Source organism: Megalobrama amblycephala, linkage group LG11, assembly GCF_018812025.1.
Source record: "Megalobrama amblycephala isolate DHTTF-2021 linkage group LG11, ASM1881202v1, whole genome shotgun sequence".
Lineage (NCBI taxonomy): Eukaryota > Metazoa > Chordata > Actinopteri > Cypriniformes > Xenocyprididae > Megalobrama > Megalobrama amblycephala.
The window spans coordinates 13784457-13807104 of NC_063054.1; the positions used below are offsets into that span (position 1 = coordinate 13784457).

The 22648-nt window shown below is 36.9% G+C and overlaps 2 protein-coding genes across 4 annotated transcripts in view; both read left to right on the plus strand.

Annotated features, from left to right (window-relative positions):
- The window catches only part of si:ch211-142k18.1, a 76705-nt gene extending 69618 nt beyond the window's left edge, over positions 1 to 7087 (plus strand). For 2 of the 3 annotated variants that reach the window (XM_048206241.1, XM_048206240.1), the window contains 2 exons: positions 3641 to 4306; positions 6130 to 7087. In XM_048206241.1, coding sequence (XP_048062198.1) covers positions 3795 to 4306; positions 6130 to 6268 — 651 coding nt within the window. In that variant the 5' untranslated portion in view covers positions 3641 to 3794 and the 3' untranslated portion in view covers positions 6269 to 7087. Of the gene's footprint in view, positions 1 to 1620; positions 1754 to 3640; positions 4307 to 6129 lie in introns of all 3 variants that reach the window. The other variant, XM_048206242.1, reaches the window with a different exon arrangement.
- A 2049-nt stretch (positions 7088 to 9136) lies between these two features.
- Positions 9137 to 21955, plus strand: chrna2b (cholinergic receptor, nicotinic, alpha 2b (neuronal)). Its single transcript, XM_048206250.1, is given in 7 exon segments — positions 9137 to 10359; positions 14597 to 14748; positions 15889 to 15933; positions 16135 to 16244; positions 17049 to 17392; positions 17395 to 18200; positions 21345 to 21955. Coding segments are annotated over 7 exon segments (1650 nt in total). The 5' UTR covers positions 9137 to 10292; the 3' UTR covers positions 21471 to 21955.
- Positions 21956 to 22648: the final 693 nt, after the last annotated feature.

Genomic DNA, 22648 nt, shown 5'->3' on the forward strand with positions numbered 1-22648 from the left:
ACAAATGTCAATCAGCGAGCATGAACAGCAAATTACTGCTGTGGAGAGGCAAAGATGCTCTTGATGATGCTTGTTTAAATTGTTCATTACTAAAAAAGAACTTGATAAACATTCATAGTGTCATTGATAGTGTTTTTTTAAATGTAAAAACATGCAAACAGACTGGATAGGATATGTAACCAGTGACTTTTTAAAGTTTTATTTGTCTGCATGTAACCTGATTTGACCGGGTGCAACATGTTTCTGGATCAACAAATTTGTTGATCCTGGAACAACATTCCAATCAACCAATCAGATTTGAGCGACGAGTTTACAGTTTCTATTAAGTTTAGGCTTACAACCAGGTTTAGGTGCTTCTACACCTGTGTTATTCACCTATCATTTTCCTCTGATTTTAGGAATACCTTATAGGTATAGTTTGGTTTAAGGGTAGGGTTATGGTTAAGATTTAATTTTCAGACAGAAATGTTTTTCCAGGATCAACAAAATATGTTGACCCAGGAACGCGTCTAACTCCGAATGCAACCCCACAGATCAAGCCTTTAAAAAAGATGACTGCAGATTGCAGATTTGACATTTGCTATATATATATACAGTACAGTCCAAAAGTTTGGAACCACTAAGATTTTTAATGTTTTTAAAAGAAGTTTCGTCTGCTCACCAAGGCTACATTTATTTAATTAAAAATACAGTAAAAAACAGTAATATTGTGAAATATTATTACAATTTAAAATAACTGTTTTCTATTTGAATATATTTGACAAAGTAATTTATTCCTGTGATGGCAAAGCTGAATTTTCAGCATCATTACTCCAGTCTTCAGTGTCACATGATCCTTCAGAAATCATTCTAATATGCTGATCTGCTGCTCAAGAAACATTTAATGTGTACAATTGTACAAAATATTTGTGTACAATATTTTTTTTCAGGATTATTTGATGAATAGAAAGTTCAAAAGAACAGTGTTTATCTGAAATCTAATCTTTTGTAACATTATAAATGTCTTTACTAACACTTGATTAATTTAATGCATCCTTGCTGAATAAAAGTATTAATTTCTTTAATTTCTTTTCAAAAAAATAAAAATAAAAATTCTTACTGACCCCAAACTTTTGAACGGTAGTGTATAATGCTACAGAGGCTTTGTATTTCAGATAAATGCTGTTCTTTTGAACTTTCTATTCATCACGGAATCCTGAAAAAAAAGTACACAACTGTTTTCAACATTGAAAATAATCATAAATGTTTATTGAGCAGCAAATCAGCATATTAGAATGATTTCTGAAGGATCATGTGACACTGAAGACTGGAGTAATGATGCTGAAAATTCAGCTTTGCATCACAGGAATAAATTACTTTGTCAAATATATTTAAATAGTACACAGTTATTTTAAATTGTAATAATATTTCACAATATTACTGTTTTTTACTGTATTTTTAATTAAATAAATGTAGCCTTGGTGAGCAGACGAAACTTCTTTTAAAAACATTAAAAATCTTAGTGGTTCCAAACTTTTGGACTGTACTGTATATATATATATATATATATATATATATATATATATATATATATATACATTTTCATGCTGCTCAAGCGAGCTGAACTTTGCTTTACCGCAGAACCCAAAGTTCTCACTCTGTGAAAAAGAGCTGCTGTCTTCCCTTGAAGACAGATATCGCATTTCACATGTTTCCAGATGTTGAGAGGAGTGTTGGGACGCCCTGGAGTAGACACGACATTGAAAGAAATTGTGTGAGTGTTCAATTCAGTCACATCTGGAGACATTAGGGATAAGATGATGAGTCCTCTCTGCATTAGAGAACAGGAGCTCTAACAACTTCACTGCAAAATTCTGTTTCTTATCCAGCATTTTTTGACCTGATTTGCTGCAAAAGGTTTAATTAAGATGCAAAATTGTGTAAGATAATAAGACTTGTTTTCAGAGAATATAGCCCATTACATATATTTTTTAGTTTAAAATAAACCTCTCTAAATATTACGCTTTAAACATGAAATATAAACTTAATTTATGTGTTCTTTTTACATTTAAATATCTCCAGTCTTGCCTCTCCAAAATAATCACAAAAAAACAAGTCAACATTTTGAATTGTCCATTATGAATTGTAGAATATTTGAAAAGGAAAGAAAGCCAGGATTAACAAGAGCCTGTGTGATTGTGAGTGTGATCTAAAATGGGTCTCACACTTTCTCTTTGAAAGAGTGAAGAATGAGAGAGCGAGAGAGGTAGAGAGCACTCATCCTTGCACATGCAAGACTAAACAAACAGCCTCCCTTTCTCAGAGGGTCATGTGCTACACCTCAGGGCCCTCACATAAATGAATGTGCTCACTATATACCAGCAGGAAGCCCCACCACATGCTCCGGAAAACCCTGTAAAAGTGACTGCTTCATTTAGCTTTCACAGTACAGTTGGCAGACAGTATAATTTTGTAAATAAAGCAAATCATCCAATGACTTTTCATTTTCTGTCATGTTTTAACATAAGTTACAGGAAATTATTGGAAGATATGTGTATTTTTCCTTTTAGTCAGTTTGGTATAATAATATAATATAATATAATATAATATAATATAATATAATATAATTAGTAAGATGTGCACCAGTATCAAGTTCTCTTTTACGCTTGAACAAACAATACAGAGAATTATGAATTAAAATGCCTGTTTTGTGGAGTATCCTCATAAAAGCAGTCTTAAATGAGTTAAATAATGTCTTAAATGAGTTGTGAGAAAATGAGATGAGATTCAGATCTGCCTCATGTTTGGCAGCAGCAGGTCTTAAAGTGACAGCAGCCAAATAAAACAGTTGCTGTGATGTCTGTCATTAATGTTAATCAAAGGACAAAGGTAACAGAGAAAATTGTTGCTTTAATAAGGATTAATCTATATTTAAATTATAATTTATGCAGTGAAGACTGTAAAGTGTTTGGTAACTTTATTCAATTTCTGTATATTTCCTACCTGTTAGACAGGTAAAAAGATGCCATTAAACAAATATTTAAAATATACTGTTTTTACGTTGTTTCTACATTAATTTGGAAAGCACTAAATATATTATATTATATTATACATCCCACATACACATATTACTGTTTCTTATTCAGCAAGGAATGCATCAAATTAATTAAAAGTGACAGTAAAGACTTTTAGACTGTTACAAAAGATTTTATGTTTCAAATGCAGTTCTTTTGAACTTTTTATTCATCCAAGAGTCCTGAAAAACTGTATCACAGTTTCGAAAATGCAAAAATCAGCATATTAGAATGTTTTCTGAAGGATTATGTGACTGAAGACTGAAATAATAGCTGCTGAAAATGCAGCTTTGCCATCATAGGAACAAATTACATGTTAAAATATATTAAAATAGAAAACAGTTATTGTAAATTGTAAAAATATTTCACAATGTTACTGTTTTTATTGTATTTTTAATCTAATAAACGCAGCCTTGGTGAGCAGAAGAGACTTCTTTTAAAAAAAAGTTCAAACATTTCACAGACAGAAAGTTTTTACAAACTTTTGAACAGTAATGTATAGTTTCACTTTAAGAGAATACAGAATCATATTTTTAGTCTGTTCTCAAAGCAAATCATTACTCAAGCTTCTGTTTATTTCTTCACAGATGAGGTCAGAGCTTTGCAACAGTGGTGATTGTGTGGAAAAGCTCTGTCCAGCTTTGAGAGGCTCAAGAGGGACCTTACATTTCTCATCGCTTGAGTTCTCATCCATCACTCCGTCAAGTCCCAGGTCATAGAGGTTATTACCTCTTCTGGGTCATGATGAGGCTGCACTCAACACTGGGCACTTGGCTCTTCACACTCCTAGTGATCCCAGTCTACTGCCAGAGTGGTGATGATGGAGAGTGGGGATCAGGTGACGTCTCCGGGCCTGTGGTCACTGGCAACTCCTCTGCTTCAGTCTTCCATGCAGCCGGGGATGAGCCAGACAGAACCGGGCCACTTTTACAAACCCTGCCAGAGACGGAAGGTGGCGACTGTTATGTCAACTTCCACACCAGCCAAGTCATGTCAAGGCGGTTACGAGCTTTCAGAGAGGAAGTTGCTTATCTAAAGGCTCTTCAACATGGGAACCAGGCAGTGATGGAGAATCTGGTCCAGTTTGTAGGAGCAGAAATGGGAGATCAACGCTATGAGGAGGTGATCCAAGAGAACATTGTTGGAATCAGGGAGGATCATGTGAGCTGTGAGAGTGTGGTGACAAAAGCAACAGAGGAGATGGAGAGTCAGCTGCAGGGAGACACACAAGACACTTCGGCTGGAATTCAGAAGTGAGATGAGTTGAATCCTAATAAGACAGTCATATCCTCATATCTTTGAGGCAAAACTCCAAGGTTTTTAAAAATTTAAACTGCTTGAAGGCAACAAACCTGAATCAGGGGAATATTCAATACGTGGGCGAGAAAATTTTGAGTCAAAATTGTACAGTTTGGTTGAAATGGTGATGGAAGATCAGAGGTCATTCTTTTATTATTGTATTTTAGGAATTATTTTATTTGGATTTTGTGGATGCACCAGTATTAAAATATCAGTATGAAAATCTCTATACTAATTTGTCTAAATATACAGATATACTGTCACATGATCCTTCAGAAATCATTCTAATATACTGATTTGCTGCTCTAAGAAACATTTCATATTGTTATCAATGTTGAAAACAGCTGCGCTGCTTAATATTTTTGAGGAAACCGTGATACTTTTTTTTCAGTATCTTCGATGAATAGAATGTTCAAAGGAACAGCTTTTATATGAAATATCAATCTTTTATTAATGTTTTAAATATCACTTTTTATCAGTGTAATAGTTTCTTATAATTTATTATCAAAATTGTGTAAAGAGTTAAAGGGATAGATCACCCAAAAATGAAAATTATCCCATAATTTACTCATCCTCAAGCCATCCTAGGTGTATATGACTATCTTCATTCAGACGAACACAATCGGACATATATTTAAAAATATCCTTAGTCCTCCAAGGTTTATAAAGATTGTAAATGGGGGCTGTGTTTTGAAGCCAAAAATACTGCATCCATCCATAAAACAAAGTAATCCATATGAATCCAGGGGTTAATAGAGGCCTTCTAAAGCAAAGCGATGTGTTTTTGTAAGAAAAATATCCATATTTTAAACTTTATACATTCAAATAACTCGCTTCCGGCGGACAACCGTATGCATAATGCGCAAGTCGGTTTGCGGCGGAAGAGTATCCTTTGACGCACAATGTAATGACGAACGCGGAGGTGCAGAGGAGAGAGCAAAACAAATAATCGGTCACGGATTATAAGTATAAAACAATAATTTTTAAAGAGAAATATCAGAGGATTTCAATATAAGAGAAGAGGAGCTTGAGTTTGTTGCGCAGCCCTATTTGTTTGAACCGCGAGAGGCATCTATGCTTATAATACTCCAACATCCTGTGTCATACATCACGTCAGAGGATTACTCATTCGGTGCAAGTCGCCAATGAAACGCATCGCTTTGCTTCAGAACCATATGGATTTTCTTTTAATGGATAAATGCATTATTTTTCGCTTTAAAACACAGCCCCCCATTCACAACCATTATAAACCTTGGAGGACTACGGATATTTTTAAATATATCTCCGATTGTTTTCATCTGAAAGAAGATAGTCATATACACCTAGGATGGCTTGAGGGTGAGTAAATCAAGGGATAATTTTCATTTTTGGGTGAACTATCCCTTTAAAGTTATTTCTAGACCACTAAGTCTGCATAGCCTAACACTTTCAAAGTAAAGGATACGTTACAACCAAATAATACTGTTAAAAAGAAAGTGCTAAAAAGAAATATATGCTTATAAACACAGTGATGAGTTACAGAAACATAGAGCCTCAGACTAACCACAATGATGCTGCTTTGCTTCTGGTCTCTGGGTTTTCCATCACCAGCCTGGATGGTTGGAAGGAATGCGAATTTCAGCCCCTTTGAGGCCCCTGGTTTAAAAAAAACGAAGCTGAGGCCCTAAGGAGGCCCCTGTTCATTTCCTCCTTCTCCTCCATCCCTCTCTCTCTTTCTCTCTCTACGTCTGTCTTAGATTATTTCTGATGTTGTGTCTGATTTATGTTTTTATCTAAGAATAAAAGAGGAGTCCCTTGCCTTTGAAGAAATGCTGCGTACCGCGTCAGCCATTGCCACTCGACTGGAGAGTTCCTCAAGAGCCCTGCACGTGGAGATGATCGAACAGCTGAGGAAGAACACGAGACAGCCGCGCTAAAACCAAATGACCCAGTGGGAAGCCGTCCAACCTGGAAAAATAGCTAAAGTGTCACTTCTATTTATGTCCACAATGTTTTAATAACAGTGATACCATGTCATCACTTTAAACAGTCTATATGTGTTATCTCCCGTCCTTACATTGTTTTTTTATGAAACAGCCTTATTATCAGAGGACTGAAACTCAGACTATATTTTTCCTCTCTTGTCCGATGTTCATTTGTGAGCCATAATGAAAACATAATGGCTTTGTGTACAAGGATATTGAAAAAATGATATTGGCAGTGAGGTGACATCTTAAAAGAATATTTTCTTTCCAAGTACAGACAACCCTGCAGCTATGGTCTGGCTGTCTTGGCGCTAGGGAGCAGATGGTGAAAAGACTGTATGAGGGTCTGGAAAACAACAAGCATGAACTCATATACATTGGAAACAGAGAAAGCAAGGCGGAGAAAGAAAAAGGGAAAAAAAGATATGGCAATGATGTCACCGAGGAATAAATGAAAACGTGACTTGGCAGCTTAGAGCCAGAATCTAAAGAAACAGATGAAGAAAGAATCCGAAATCTTTGCAACTGAAGAATGTTAATTTTCAGTGTATTCCTCTAATAGTCAGTTGTGGTCGCTTTTGCTGTATGTGTATTTTGACGCAATTTTGAGTATATGCTAGTGTTTGTATGTTCAGATAGAGCCTGTGTGAATGAATGAATTTCAGTGACATGAAATAACCTTTTATACTTAAAAACTATTGATGCTAGTCATTCTTTATGTGCCATTGTTTAATATGATATTCACATAAATTCAACTTTGTGTTAAAAGAATATCAGGGTTCTGTAAAACTTCAAATATCAGGGAATACTTTTTTTTTTTTTTTTTTTGGAAAGGGTCATGGAAAGTTCTATAATCATTATTAGATTCTTCAAGTAATTCCTGAGATATAAATTGCTCTTTGTGCATGAACTCTTTAAAGCTGCAGTCCGTAAGTTTTGCCTCTGTCGCCATCTCTGTTTGAAACTTGCAATTGCAGTTATTTGTGGAATTATCATCTTTATGTGGGTTGTGTGTCGGCACAGCTCCTCAGCGTGGATGAATCTAATGTTTTGAGGAGAATGTGTGGCTGTCAGTCACCACACTGGTGGATACTGTACAGGCACTTCGGAATCACAGATTGTAGTCTTGGAAGTGTGACCAAAATAAGAATTTTCTCTGGAGGATGTCATCTGAACAAGTAAGTAACAAATCTGCCACTTTTGTTCTACCAACTGATAAAAAAAGCATTACAATAAATCATGCTACCAATGGTGATTAAATCTAATGATCGCATAGCTCGGATCACATCAAACTGTGCAAATTATTGTTATACTTTGTTCTCAAATTGTTAATGTTAACAATATCAGCATTGCGTGACTATGTGTATTTAGTGTGTATTAGCGTTACCTGTAGATTTCAATTTCTATACAGTCTAATCTCTAATTGTCCATTTTTCATACAATCCGCCATCAAAATTATAAGTTTAATTATTCCAGCTGCTGTGAGAAATATAGCCTGGGACTCCTCCTTTATGTAAACAGATGTGATGTAATGAAGCAAAGATGAACGGCTGCATGCTTGAATTTCCCGCGGAAACCAACCAGTACCACCCAAATTAGAAAACAATACAAGCATACCGTTGTGAATCAGGCTAAGGTAAGGAGATAGTTTTGAACACTGGCTGGTTATGAACTTGCTCAAAATTTGATTTTGGATCATTTTTACCCAAAAAAAAGTTATGAACAGCAGCTTTAAATTGATTAAGAATAAAATCCAGATAGGCCTATCACAATCGACTGTAAAAGTCACTGAAAAGCCATTAGTCAGAAGGTGTAAGATCTCTGAAATGCAACTTACAATAAGAAATTGTAACAATTAGGCTGCTTGAATTAGTAACAGTTTTGTAAAAATGGCAATGAGACATAATTACTGCCTACTTGTATCACTAAAATATTTTTATATAGGCTATAAATAATAAAGTATACATCTAAACAATAGGCAAGTTCAATTATATAAGGGTTAGTTCACCCAAAAATGAAAATAATGTAATTTATTACTCACCCTCATGCCTTTCCACACACGCAAGACCTTCATTAATCTTCGGAACGCAAATTAAGCTATTTTTGTTGAAATCCGATGGCTCAGTGAGGCCTGCATAGCCAGCAATGACTTCCTCTCTCAAGATCCATAAAGGTAGCCTAGCCTACTAAAAACATATTTAAATCAGTTCATGTGAGTACAGTGGTTTAATATTATAAAGCGACAAGAATATTTTTTGTGCACCAAAAAAAAAAAAAATAAATAAATAATGACTTATATAGTGATGGCCGATTTCAAAACACTGCTTCAGGAAGCTTCGGAACGTTATGAATCTTTTGTGTCGAATCAGCGGTTCGGAGTGCCAAAGTCGTGATTTCAGCAGTTTGGCGGTTTGACATGCGATCTGAATCATGATTCGATACGCTGATTCATAACGCTCCAAAGCTTAATGATGCAGTGTTTTGAAATCGGCCATCACTATATAAGTAGTTATTTTGTTTTTTTGGAGCACCAAAAATATTCTCGTCGCTTTATAATATTAATATTGAACCACTGTACTCACATGAACTGATTTAAATGTTTTTAGTACCTTTATGGATCTTGAGAGAGGAAATGTCATTGCTCCCTAGCTATGGAGGCCTCACTGAGCCATCGGATTTCAACAAAAATATCTTAATTTGTGTTCCGAAAATAAACGAAGGTCTTACCGGTGTGGAACGCCATGAGGGTGAGTGTTAAATGACATTATTTTCATTTTTGGGTGAACTAGCCCTTTTAATGTAGGGTACATTAATACTGTCAAAGTTAGGCCTATGTTCCGTTCTGTTTTATTTTATTTTGACATTCTGGTCCATTATTTGGACTAATTATTCCTGCGATCTCCTACGTAGGCCCTATGCCTGGTTGCGTTTTAATAACTATTTTGTTTCTGGATATTCCGTCGTTTTATTCGTGCGTGCTGACAACATTATGTAGGAAATATAGGGTATTCCTCAATCCATGATCGGTTCACAGAATCGTTCAGTATTCCGGCCCAGTGTGTTTAATCAGCATAGATGTTAAATTGCTATTATGAATAGATTCTAAATAGAGTATCTGTCTCTAAACAAACTGCGTGTGCACCTTCTGCCAGAGTTCTCGCTACCCTTCAGCATTTATTCAGCTACCCTGACCTCTAGCGGTCATAAGATTCAATAGTTGAATCACTTTAAATCAAGATTTGTCTCCATACGCGTTCGCGCACGTATCCATTAAATGTTTATTATACTGTTTATATATACAAGAAAAAAAAAAACATTTATATTTGTTGCTAATTGAAATCGGGCAATTTGAAATCAGGTCAAGCTCGTGAACTTGTGATTATGTCCCTCCCTCCCTCCCTTTCTGCCTGACATGAAAGTGGATGGGCGGACTGAGAGAGATGCTCATTCAGGAGTAAACCCTGGAAACAGCAGGAGCCAGGTCATGAGTACATCTGTGCACTTTGTGACACAAATGGAGCTACTCTGGGATATATCTAATTATAAAAATCCTTATTTTTGGATGCAAATGGAAATAAATGATACTTTTGCAGCACGGAATCTGTATTCCTGATCTTAAGCTGAACAGGTGCGCGAAACTTAAGCTTATCATCGTGCCTTTTCACGTAGAGAGAAGGAAACTTCGAGTTTGGAGAAATATGGATAAATGGATTTATGCAACTTAAATCGAAACATATAACGCCGATTCTGCCAGCACTTAAAATACACGTGATAAAAAATAGGTAGGCTAATTATAAATAATAACTCAATAATAAATAATAATAATAACTTGTGAGGAGAACATCTCGCCTTGAATTGCCCCAGATGTAGTAGCCTATGATACCACAATAGAAAACACAGAAACCATGATAAAAACTGAATTCTACGGAAACTGGAAGCTGGAAAAAATAGAAATGTTTTGAAAATAATTGGCTGTATGATGGAGCGCTTTGAGAATCAGTTCCTGCGGATTACTCTTCTCTGCACTATCCTATGTGAGTCAAGTAAGTTTCACTTCTGTTTTTTCACATTTTTCCACACATTTTGCTTAAGAAAGGGACTAAAGGAAAGTCTAAAGGTTGCTGCTTTGTTGCTGGTCTAATCTGGTCTATCAGCCTAAACCAGCTAATGCCACACTAGCTGGACCAGAAAAAAAGTCAATTTTAAGATGGATTTTCTATAGGGATTACTTTTAGGCATTATCCTATTAACGTAGGCTACATGCGTTTGATAAATTTGATTTATTTGCTTTCTCTGCCTTTAAAAAAAAAAAAAAACAGTTTTTAAGCTGGTTAGACTGAAGACCAGTTTATCTTAAACCAGCAAACCATCGTGAGGGGTGCGCAGGGAACAGTGTATAGCCCATTTGGCTTTCATAACCACATTCAGAGATGTGTAGTGGGCATTAGAATGGCACGCACGATTGCCAGTAAAATGAAACGTCCTTCCACGGCCAAGTGTCTATGGCGCTTAAATCAAGGCAGATTTATTGGGCTTGCTCATCACTCTGCGTTTACGCTCGCACTCTCCACGAGCGTCTCTTCATTTATGTGGCCGCTCGCTGTCAGCTGCCGCTGACTCCTGATGAATGAATATCACACTGCGGGCATCTGACACCTCCCGCGTGCGCTCGAGCTGCAGCTGGATGCACTTTACCGCCGCTATTTGCGTCGGATTTGCTTAAGGACATCCTGAGCTCTGGAAAGTTTCCAGAGTTGAACGGAGATACACGAAGAAGCGGGTTGCCATCCAGTTTCAGGTCCGAGGCTTTGATCTACAGTCTAGTAGACTGTATAGTCAAATCCGTCCACCTGCTCTGCTGTTCCTCACACTCACAGACTGGAGAACAGATGCGCTGTTTGAGAAGCTGCATAACTGACGCAGGCGTCACCATTCCAAAATGGAATTCTGAACGAGGCTAGGATTCTGATGTTCCTTTACATTAAAAAAAATAAAATAAATACATAAAAATTCACGGGACCCAATAATTTCTATAGCTGGCTACTACAGTGATTGTTATTTAAAAAAAAAAAATCACAGTAAATTCACATGAGATTTAAATGTTCTACACTGTTATATTATTATTAGCCTACATATATACAGTACTGTGCAAAGGTTTTGACACGTCAGTATTTTCACCCCCAAAAAAGGTTTTAAGCCAGTTATTTATATCTTTTGCTGTAGTGTGTCAGTAGGAAATATCAGTTCACATTTCCAAATATTCATTTTGCCTTTAATTGTAATAATCCAGTGAGAATTTGAATACACAAGGAGTCTGATAACAGTTGGTGCTCCACACTGAGATCTGATCTCACCATCATCAAATCCATCTGTGATTACATGAAGAAACATGAAACTGAGACAGACTAAATCCAGAAGAACTGTGGCCGCGTCTCCAAGATGCTTGAAGAAACCGACCTGCAAAGCTACCTGAAAAATGATGCCCAAGTGTACCTGGACAAAAGCTGTTTTAAATGAAATGGGTGGTCACACCAAATATTGATTTTATATAATTAATAGAAGTTAACTGATAAATAAAATCTATTTATGACAGTATTTTTGAAAGCATCTTCACTTTACAGATTTTTACAGCTCACTTTTTACAAGTGCCTAAAACTCTTCACAGTACTGTATCTTTGCAGGCAGGTTTCTTCAAGCGTCTTGGAGACATGGCCACAGTTCTTCTGGATTTAGTTTGTCTCAGTTTCAACTGTTTTTGGAGCTCTGGCTGTTGTCAGACTCTTTGTGTATTCAAAAATCTCACTGGATTATTACAATTAATGGCAAAATAAATGTTTGGAAATGTGAACTGATATTTCTTACTGACACACTACAGCAAAATATATAAATAACTGGCTTAAAACCTTTTTGGGGGGTGAAAATACTGTATATATTATAGTGGATATATATATATATATATATATATATATATATATATATATATATATATATATATATATATTAGTGGATATATGGTTAAAAAATAATGATAATTACAATAATATGATTACTAAGAATAAATATCTCTTTAAGAAAACAAGCTATATGCTATAAATTAATCATTTGGTTTAGATATGGGTTAGATAGGCTGTTTTCCTCTAAAAATATAAATTTCCAGCTCAGAGTAATAATAGCTTTGAACGGCATGGCCTGTCCATAATATGCTTAAAAAAGCAAGAAATGTGCCAGAGGTGAGAAAATATTTTCCTCCCAATCTGCAGGCCACTGACTGTATTCGTTAGCTGTGCTTGGGTTTCACATCATGTCCCACTGTGCTAATGCCCTGTGGTGCAGACCCTAAATCTGACTTGTTAATGGCATGTTGTCATTCGCCCAGAGTGTGACTCATTGTGCCAGCATGACCCAAGGGAGCTCACTTCACCACACAGCAAATGACTGCGCTCAGAGAGCAACTCCAGCCACGCTACAGCACTCAAATAGCAGGCCTGACACATACTATGTGCAAACACTGTCCTCAGGGTTCTGTGTTAATGCCTTCTCAGCTCAGAGATGAGACCAAGTTGGCCAGCTTAATGGTGTCTAGGCTCTGTCCTGTATAGGTGTCAACCAAAGGTGCAGAGATTACAGGACATCTCCTCCCGGAAAAAGAAGAGAATCAATCATCATGCAGTTAGCCATACAAGCCCACATATCATTAAAAGTTTTTGTCTTTTTTCATATATCAGGTTTTTTAAGCAATGTTCAGATAGCTTTTTTTCTTCTCAGTATCTAAAGGAAAACTGAAATATAGCAATTTATTATACAATGGTTAGTTATGGTTCTCACACCTAGCAGTGTTCCAATACCAGGCAGCACTGGAACTTTTCACTGTTTGAATCACTGCTTGCCCATGTTTGCACATTCCAGATAGCCTGTCAGTCGTTTTTGCATTTAAATACAAGAGCCTCATGGCAGTGTAATTAAAAAAAAAAAACACACACACACACTGGACACTTTTTTTCTTTAGAAATTTAACTAATTTTAAAGCTACACTATGTAACTTTTGACCCTCTAGCAGTTAAAAAAAAAAAAAAAAAAAAAACTGCATATATATAGATACGGAACACAACTCACTCCCAAAGTTTGTGGCCGTGGCCGTGGTGACCATGGTGAATTGACAATCGAATTTAGCTGCAGTGTGTAGACCTATGTGGAAAAACAATGGAAAAGCAGCACCGTGGAATGCAAAAAATGCATGCTGTGTGAACTATTTCTGCAACATCTTTGTATGACAGAGTAAGAGTAACAGGCCTGTGATAAGAGTGTGATATTTCGAGTGGGTCATTGAATCATTTACTCAACCAATTCATTAAAACACACTGATTCATTCAGGAACAAAACACCTGATGTGTTTTGTGTTGTTCAGAGATGCACAGGGGTTCTTTGTTTGGAAGTATTTTTATTGTCGGACCAACAACAGACAAAGTAGCTGGCATTATCATTGCCTAAAATATAAGTTACTTAATATTAACTTCTTGAACTGTTGTTTATAGGTAATATTATACTTTCAAATCATACTGTTTTCAGCTGTGATTACCGGCGGCACTCGGCAGATACAGTACAGTTGAAACGCACAGAACTCTTGCTCATGTGATATTGCTTAAGTTTAAGCGTGTGGAATAATTCGCCTGGAAACATTTTTGAGCAAATCCATTACTGCCAGTCAACGGATGAGAAGTGATGGTGCGTGTAATTATATATGATTAGAGAAATGAATGAGAGTTAATCTCCTGATGAAGTGCTTTAATACTATATGTTTTACTTATTTAACATGCAAATAGTGTGGTCAGTGAGCCCTAGATAAATTAATAGACTCTCTGTCCCATTAGTTCATTAAATATTTAAAGTCTAGCTTGGCAAATTCACACACTTGCTTGATGATTTGTCATGCCATTCTCAAATCTATAAGAAAACTTTCAAAATGCTGAGGGTGTGAAACCGCTTGCTTCTAGCACTCAGGATGTTTTGTACTGAAGTTCACTACAGATCAGATGATGGAATTTAGTTTAAAATGTGTGCATGACTGACATTATATGATATCAAACTGTGGACAATAAAACAATATAAATTGTCTCCACTCTCTCATGATTGTATGTGTGTTCACCGAACAGTAGCTGAATTAGATCAAAAATCACACTAGTCCTATAAGATATCTATATTCGAATTTCTTTTGAAACATTTTGACAAAATATAAAAATTGGCTGTAATTTTTTTTTAAAAGTTTGTCTTTTCCACTGGCAGTTTCTTGTTGTGAGAAGACTCACTCACATGCTGAAGATGAACTCTTCAAAAAGCTCTTTGACGGCTACAACAAGTGGTCAAGGCCTGTACCAAACACCTCTGATGTTGTCATCGTCAAGTTCGGTTTATCTATCGCCCAGCTGATTGATGTGGTAAGGTACTGCAGGCTATAGCTTGAAAAGATTAAATAAAGAGTGACAGCCAATTTATCATGATTTCAACATGTTAGCACCTGAAAATTCCTACCACCTGCATGATTTAACAGGAACATGATGAACAATTTAAAAATAAGCTATATAGAGACTTACATATAGTTATAGATAGACTTAAAGCTTGTGTCTATATGCATTCAAAAGTTTGGGAATGGTAAGAATTTTAACATGTTTAAGTCTCTTATGCTCACAAAGGTGCATTTATTTAATGAAGAATACAGTCAAAACAATAATATTGTGAAATATTATTACAAATGAAAATACTTATATTTATTTTATTATATATTTTAAAACATAATTTATTCATGTGATGGCAAAGCTGAGTTTTCAGCATCATTACTCCAGTCTTCAGTGTCACATGATCTTTCAGAAATCATTCTAATATGCTGATTTGCTGCTCAGGAAACATTTCTTATTATTATCAATGTTGAAAACAGTTTTGCTGCTTAAAATTTTTGTGGAAACTGATACATTGTTTCAGGATTATTTGTTAACTATGACACTGTAGTTAACATACTACTATTTTTATGGTATTACTATTATACATCTACATCTACTATTACTATTATACATCTACTACTGCTTTGTCAGATTGCAATGGAGATAAATGGAAGAAAAAACACAAATGTCCCTGTCATTAGCTTACACAGACTTCCATTCATTTTAAACCTTTAAAAAAAACAACAATTATGAACCAGTTGTAGCCTACATTTAAAGTGCATCCTTGATCAATATTGGTCTGTTTTGGCCCAAGGCATCTAAAAATTAGTATACTTGTAACAATACATAACAAAATGCCATTTGTTTTTTGTTTTTTTGTTTGTTTTGCTTACAGATGTAGTGAATTATTCATTTAATAGAGGCAGTAACACCAACCTCCTACAGTAAATGGCAAAGGGCCCTAAAACCTTAGAATCTAGATGAATTAGGGTACATGGTCCTTGAAGGCTGAAGTCCATCAGAAAATTAAAATGTTAAGGTGTCTGTGACCTTTCTGAACCAAAAGCTTTCTGCTGGAGCAAACCCAGCATCCTGACTCATCTAATACCCACTGTCCTTCCTTCTTTTTCTCCTCCACAGGACGAGAAGAATCAGATGATGACAACAAATGTCTGGCTAAAGCAGGTATGTGCTGCAGGAAAGTTAATACATGGAACGGAGAAGATTATTATTTTTTTTTTAATGATCTGGCACCATAAATAATGGCAAAGTTGATTAATTAATAAAATGACTAAATAATAACCTCAAATTGGCAAATATAATGGTGGTAGACATTTTGTAATAAATTAGTTTTAATTTCTTAAATATTTGTGGCCTCTCTCTCAGGAGTGGAATGACTATAAACTGCGCTGGAAGCCTTCAGACTACGACAATGTGACTTCTATCAGGGTTCCCTCTGAACTTATCTGGGTCCCGGATATAGTCTTGTACAACAAGTGAGTAACAATTTATCTAAGCTAAATGCAAAGAAATCAAGCCAACGCGTAAGATGTTCACTGTGTAATGCTTTGTAGACTGTTTTAAATGCAGAGTCGGTTCTCAGAAGCGCAGAAGCTGTGACATGATCTATAAGGTGTATGTAACACAATGCCATTGGAGTTGCACTTAAACTGAAATGAACTCACACACTTCTTTAGACTACCACCTACTGTTTGAGTGAGGTAATGCACAGAGGCAATACATACAACATATGGTAACAAATGTGTCCTGTCTGAAACTCCAAGTGAAAGGCATCATTTATAACATATCAGCTTATAAAATAATATGAATATTACTATACTGTTTTGCAATTTATTTAAAACATCATTAATCCAGTTATTTTCCTTTTATTTATATAAGTAAAATAGCAAAACAACCAAAGTGTGTACATTTAATGTAAATCTTATTAAAAACATCATATTTATAGATATTGTTACTGTCATTGTAGCAGCAAACATGCTGAAATACCTCTTGTACCCTTAATCTGGTACACCACTTATGTATTTATGTATTATTCATTAATTAATATTGTTTTGTTTTGGTTTATTTTTATAAGGCTTCATTAATCAGTTAAAAGTCTAAAAAGTCCTATAACCAAACTGTGCATTTATGTAAAACAGTTTGGAAAATAATAAAAATAGTAATAAAACATCATTTCGATTGTTACAGTCATCGTAACTGCAAGCATGCAAGTTTTAATTGCTTCAAAGCAAATATTAAAAAGTGACAACTGCTGAAATAAATGTTGTTGTCCTCTTCAGTGCAGACGGGGAGTTTGCGGTGACCCACATGACCAAAGCCCACCTCTTCTACACAGGTAAAGTGCGCTGGGTTCCACCTGCCATCTACAAGAGCTCATGCAGCATCGATGTCACCTTCTTCCCCTTTGACCAGCAGAACTGCAAGATGAAATTCGGCTCGTGGACTTACGACAAAGCCAAGATCGACCTGGAGCGCATCGAGAACACGGTGGACTTGAAAGATTACTGGGAGAGTGGTGAATGGGCCATCATCAATGCTGTTGGTACCTACAACACCAAGAAGTACGACTGCTGCCATGAGATCTACCCAGACATCACCTACTTTTTCATCATTCGCCGTCTTCCGCTTTCTACACCATCAACCTCATCATCCCCTGCCTGCTCATCTCCTGCCTAACCGTGCTGGTTTTCTACCTCCCGTCAGACTGCGGTGAGAAGATCACACTGTGTATCTCAGTCCTCCTCTCGCTCACTGTCTTCCTGCTGCTCATCACAGAAATCATCCCGTCCACCTCGCTCGTGATCCCGCTCATTGGCGAATATCTGCTCTTCACTATGATCTTCGTCACCCTGTCCATTGTTATCACCGTCTTCGTGCTTAACGTCCATCACCGCTCGCCCAGCACCCATAAGATGCCCCTTTGGGTTCACTCAGTCTTCTTGGATTTGATCCCACGGTGGCTGTTTATGCGCAGACCAGCACCGGACAGCCGTCGCAGGCAGAAACTCCTCCTCCTGCAGAGGCAGGGCCAAGGAATGACATCACGGGTGCTTGGACCGGCAAACACAAGCCTCAGTACCTCTACTAGCTGGTTCAGAGGGGAGAACTCTAGGGAAGAGTCCCGCAGGCGCTTCTGTTATAAGGACTTAGAACTGGGGACACTGTCCTCTGCGATCTCCCTTTCACTCCAAACTGCTTCGCCCTGCCCTCTTGGATCAACTCCACCTCCTCTACAGAAATTTAGTCCCTCCCCTAGACTGGAGATGGGCACGGCTTCCAGGCAGCCCCGTGGAAGAGCTAATGTCACAAAGAGGCCTGACAACCTAATACCAGACAACCCAGGGTTTCCCCTTTCCCCCAGTGTCCTGCAAGCTCTGGAGGGGGTTCACTATATAGCAGACCACCTGAGAGCAGAAGATGCTGACTTTAGTGTAAGTGTCTTTCAGATTTCCTTACATGAAAAATACAATGAAAAAATGTGAATACTACTGTTCAAAAGTTTTGGGGTGGGTAAGACTTTAAATAGTTTTTGAAAGAAGTCTTATGCTTATACCAAGGCTGGATTTATTTGATAAAAAATACAGTTATATTGTGAAATATTATTACAATTTCAAAACTGTTTTCTATTTTATTATATACACTATATTGCCAAAAGTATTGGGACAACCCTCCAAATCATTCAATTCAGGCGTTCCAATCACTTCCATGGCCACATGTGTATAAAATCAAGCACCTAGGCTTGCAGACTGCTTCTTCAAACATTTGTGAAAGAATGGGTCGCTCTCAGGAGCTCAGTGAATTCAAGCGTGGTACGGTGATAGGTTGCCACCATGTGCAATAAGTCCATTCGTGAAATTTCCTCACTACTAAATATTCCATGGTCAACTGTAAGTGGTATCATAACAAAGTGGAAGCAATTGGGAACAACAGCAACTCAGCCATGAAGTGTTAGGCCACGTAAAATCAAAGAGCGGGGGTCAGTGCTTGCTGAGGTGCACAGTGCGCAGAAGTCGCCAACTTTCTGCAGAGTCAATAGCTACAGACCTTCAAACTTCGTGTGGCCTTCAGATTAGCTCAAGAACAATGCGTAGAGAGCTTCATGGAATGGGTTTCCATGGCCGAGCAGCTGCATCCAAGCCACCAAGTGCAATTCAAAGTGTGTAAAGCATGCCACCACTGGACTCTAGAGCAGTGGAGACGTGTTCTCTGGAGTTACGAATCACGCTTCTCTGTCTGGCAATCCGATGGATGAGTCTGGGTTTGGCGGTTGTCAGGAGAACAGGACTTGCCTGACTGCATTGTGCCAAGTGTAAGGTTTGGTGGAGGGGGATTATGGTGTGGGGTTGTTTTTCAGGGGTTGGACTCAGCCACTTAGTTCCAGTGAAAGGAACACTTAATGCTTCAGCATACCAAGACATTTTGGACAATCCATGCTCCCAACTTTGTGGGAACAGTTTGGAGATGGCCCCTTCCTGTTCCAACATGACTGCGCACCAGTGCACAAAGCAAGGTCTATAAAGACATGGATGAGCGAGTATGGTGTGGAGGAACTTGACTGGCCTGCACAGAGTCCTGACCTCAACCCGATAGAACAGAGTAGAACCTTTGGGATGAATTAGGATGATTTAGGATGATTTAAGTGCCTGTGTAGATGCTCTTGGTAATTTAGGATCCTATATTCGTCCATTTACCAAAAATCTCAGTGTGATTTTTTGAAAGTGGTTTTTAAATTTGAAAAAATTATTTCTGTTGTAAAAGCCAGTTTCTAAGTTGGTTAAAGTCAAGCCCTATTCATGCTTTTATTATATTTTGACTAGACTACTTTACTGTAACTCTTTGTTGGATTGGATCAGTCATCTCTTCATCACTTACAGTTAGTCTAGAACGCATCAGCTTGGCTTCTAACTGGGATTAAAAAGCGTGAGCACATTACCCCAGTTTTAGCCTCGCTCCACTGGCTTCCTGTCTGCTTCAGGATTGATTTTAAGATTTAATTGCTTGTTTTTAAGATTTTAAATGGGTTGGTGCCTTCTTATTTATCAGAGCTTTTACATGCCCACACTCCTGTCAAAGCACAGAGTTCATCCAGTCAGATGCTCCTCAATGTTTCGAGATCCAGGTAAAAAATAAAGGTGACTGAGCCTTTCCAGTGGCTGCTCCTAATCTCTGAAATATTCTACCTGTTCACACAAGAACAGCTTGGACTCTTGAAATTTTCAAGTTGTTGCTTAAGACCCACCTGTATTCCTTAGCTTTCATTTTGAGTTGAGTTTGTGACATTTTCTACTGGGTTTTTGTTTAGTTTATTTGTTTGTGTATCCCGATATTAAGCACTTTGTTTGCAACTATGGTTGCTTTTAAATGTGCTATATAAATAAAATTGAAATTTAGAAGTAAAAAAAAAAAGAAATTGAAATTTCTTCTTCTTCAAAAAAAATTCATACTGCTCCTAAACTTTTGAACGGTAGTATATAAAATGGTAATTTCAATATTATCCTATTTATTTTTTATTTGATATTTATTTATAATATACATAAACATTTTCTATAGTTTTCAGGTTATAGTACATAATCAAATTTAGCCTGTTAAAGGCACAATATGTAAGATTTTTGAATTAAAATATCCAAAAACCACTAGAACAATGTTATATATTCTGTTGACTTGTGTACTTACATTATCCCAGATGTTTCCAACAATGTTTAAATCCAGAGAAATAAGCAATTTTAACCAAGACACTGGCCGTGTCCGTGCGTTGCCTATCAATGACATCATACCTGCGTTACCCTTGATTTCCGGTTTTATTTTGTAGAAACCATGGAAACACCAAAGATGTTTTAATATATTATATATTTTATTAGACAAGGGAACAACTGTTTGGATACATTTATAGACAGAAAACTAATCACTGTTATATAGCTCAACACGTTTATTCTTGTTGTTTGAATCTCGTTTTCTTGATTATATTAATATGATATTCTAATATCGATCTAGCTTACTGAAGTGTGCAACAAGTGTCTCATAGCAGCAGCTGAGCGAATGCACAGAGTAACGTTATAACATCATTTTCAACACCCTCAAATGTATCTAATATGATGAAACAGCGCTGCATTACTCTACATACACTTGACCGGAAGAAGTGGCGACTGTGGCATAATAAAAGTTCCGCTGCTCTCGAGACGTGTCGCGCTCATCTCTCATTAGCAATCACTCCAGCTCCCACAGCACACAGCCCTGTCCTGCTTCATACTACAGTAACGTTAATAATCTCATCCATGAACATGATTTCTCTCTGAACGAGTCCCGTCAGATTCTTTTCCTCTGGCTGTGAGGTGAAGACGACATCTCCCATGATTCCACGCTCAATCTTGTTGTCATCAAGCTACACCTTTGTTTTGAACAGGCGACCTTTAGCACCGAAAATTTACATACTGTATTGTGCCTTTAAGATCTATTTTAAATGTTCGAGAAAGGATTTGTCAAGTCAACATCAAAGTTTTACAAACTTCTTTCTTTTCTAGTAACATGTTGTGATACTGCTATAATAACCCACTCATTTGTCTTATCTCTTCACACAGGTAAAAGAGGACTGGAAGTATGTTGCTATGGTAATAGACAGAATCTTCCTATGGATGTTCATCATAGTATGTTTGCTGGGAACAATCGGGCTCTTTCTCCCACCCTGGCTCGCAGGCATGATCTAGAAAACACGCCAGTGAGTACATTATATGAACAACAAGGACTTCTAAATTATGGGCTTCCAAAGGAAGAACCAGCATGGGGGCACAAAGCCCCTCCTAGCAGGGATATTTCCCCTGCATGGGGTAAGAAGATGCATGTTTGACATCAGGAATGTGGCACCAAATGCCTGATTTTTTTTTTTTAAGACATAAATTGAGAGGAGAGAAGCTTGTATATGAAAACGCTTGTATTTGAATGTACTGTATAACCTTTAATATTATTGTCCAAATTAAAAGTGCCAACTGGATAAGAGACTTGGTGACTTACTATAACCAAATACACAAATAAAATCACCGTGGTTGGTATTTCTCATGTCTTGGTACTCTTCATATCAAGGACTGTACACTAAAGAGATAGAGACAAAATTTTTCAAAATTTCTTCTTTTGTGTTCTGCAGAAGAAAGAGTCAAAGGTTTGGAATGATATGAGGGTTCATTTTTGAATGAACTATTCCTTTAAAGGGTTAGTTCACCCAAAAATGAAAATTCTGTCATTTATTACTTACCCTCATGCCGTTCCACACCCGTAAGACCTTCGTTCATCTTCAGAACACAAATTAAGATATTTTAGTTGAAATCCGATAGCTCCGTGAGGCCTCCATAGGGAGCAATGGACACTAAAAACATATTTAAATCGGTTCATGTAAGTACAGTGGATCAATATTAATATTATAAAGCGACGGGAATATTTTTGGAGCGCCAAAAAAAACTAAATAACGACTTATTTAGTGATGGCTGATTTCAAAACAATGCTTCAGGAAGCATCGGAGCACAGATGAATCAGTGTGTCGAATCTGCTCTGATTTCAGCCGTTGGCAGTTTGACACGTGATCTGAATCATGATTCGACACACTGATTTATTTGTGCTCCGATGCTTCATGAAGCAGTGTTTTGAAATCGGCCATCACTAAATAAGTCGTTATTTTGTTTTTTTGGCGCTCCAAAAATATTCTCGTCGCTTTATAATATTAATATTGAACCACTGTACTCACATGAACCGATTTAAATATGTTTTTAGTACCTTTATGGATCTTAAGAGAGGAAGTGTCCATTGCTCCCTATGGAGGCCTCACGGAGCTATCGGATTTCAACTAAAATATCTTAATTTGTGTTCTGAAGATTAACGAAGGTCTTACGGGTGT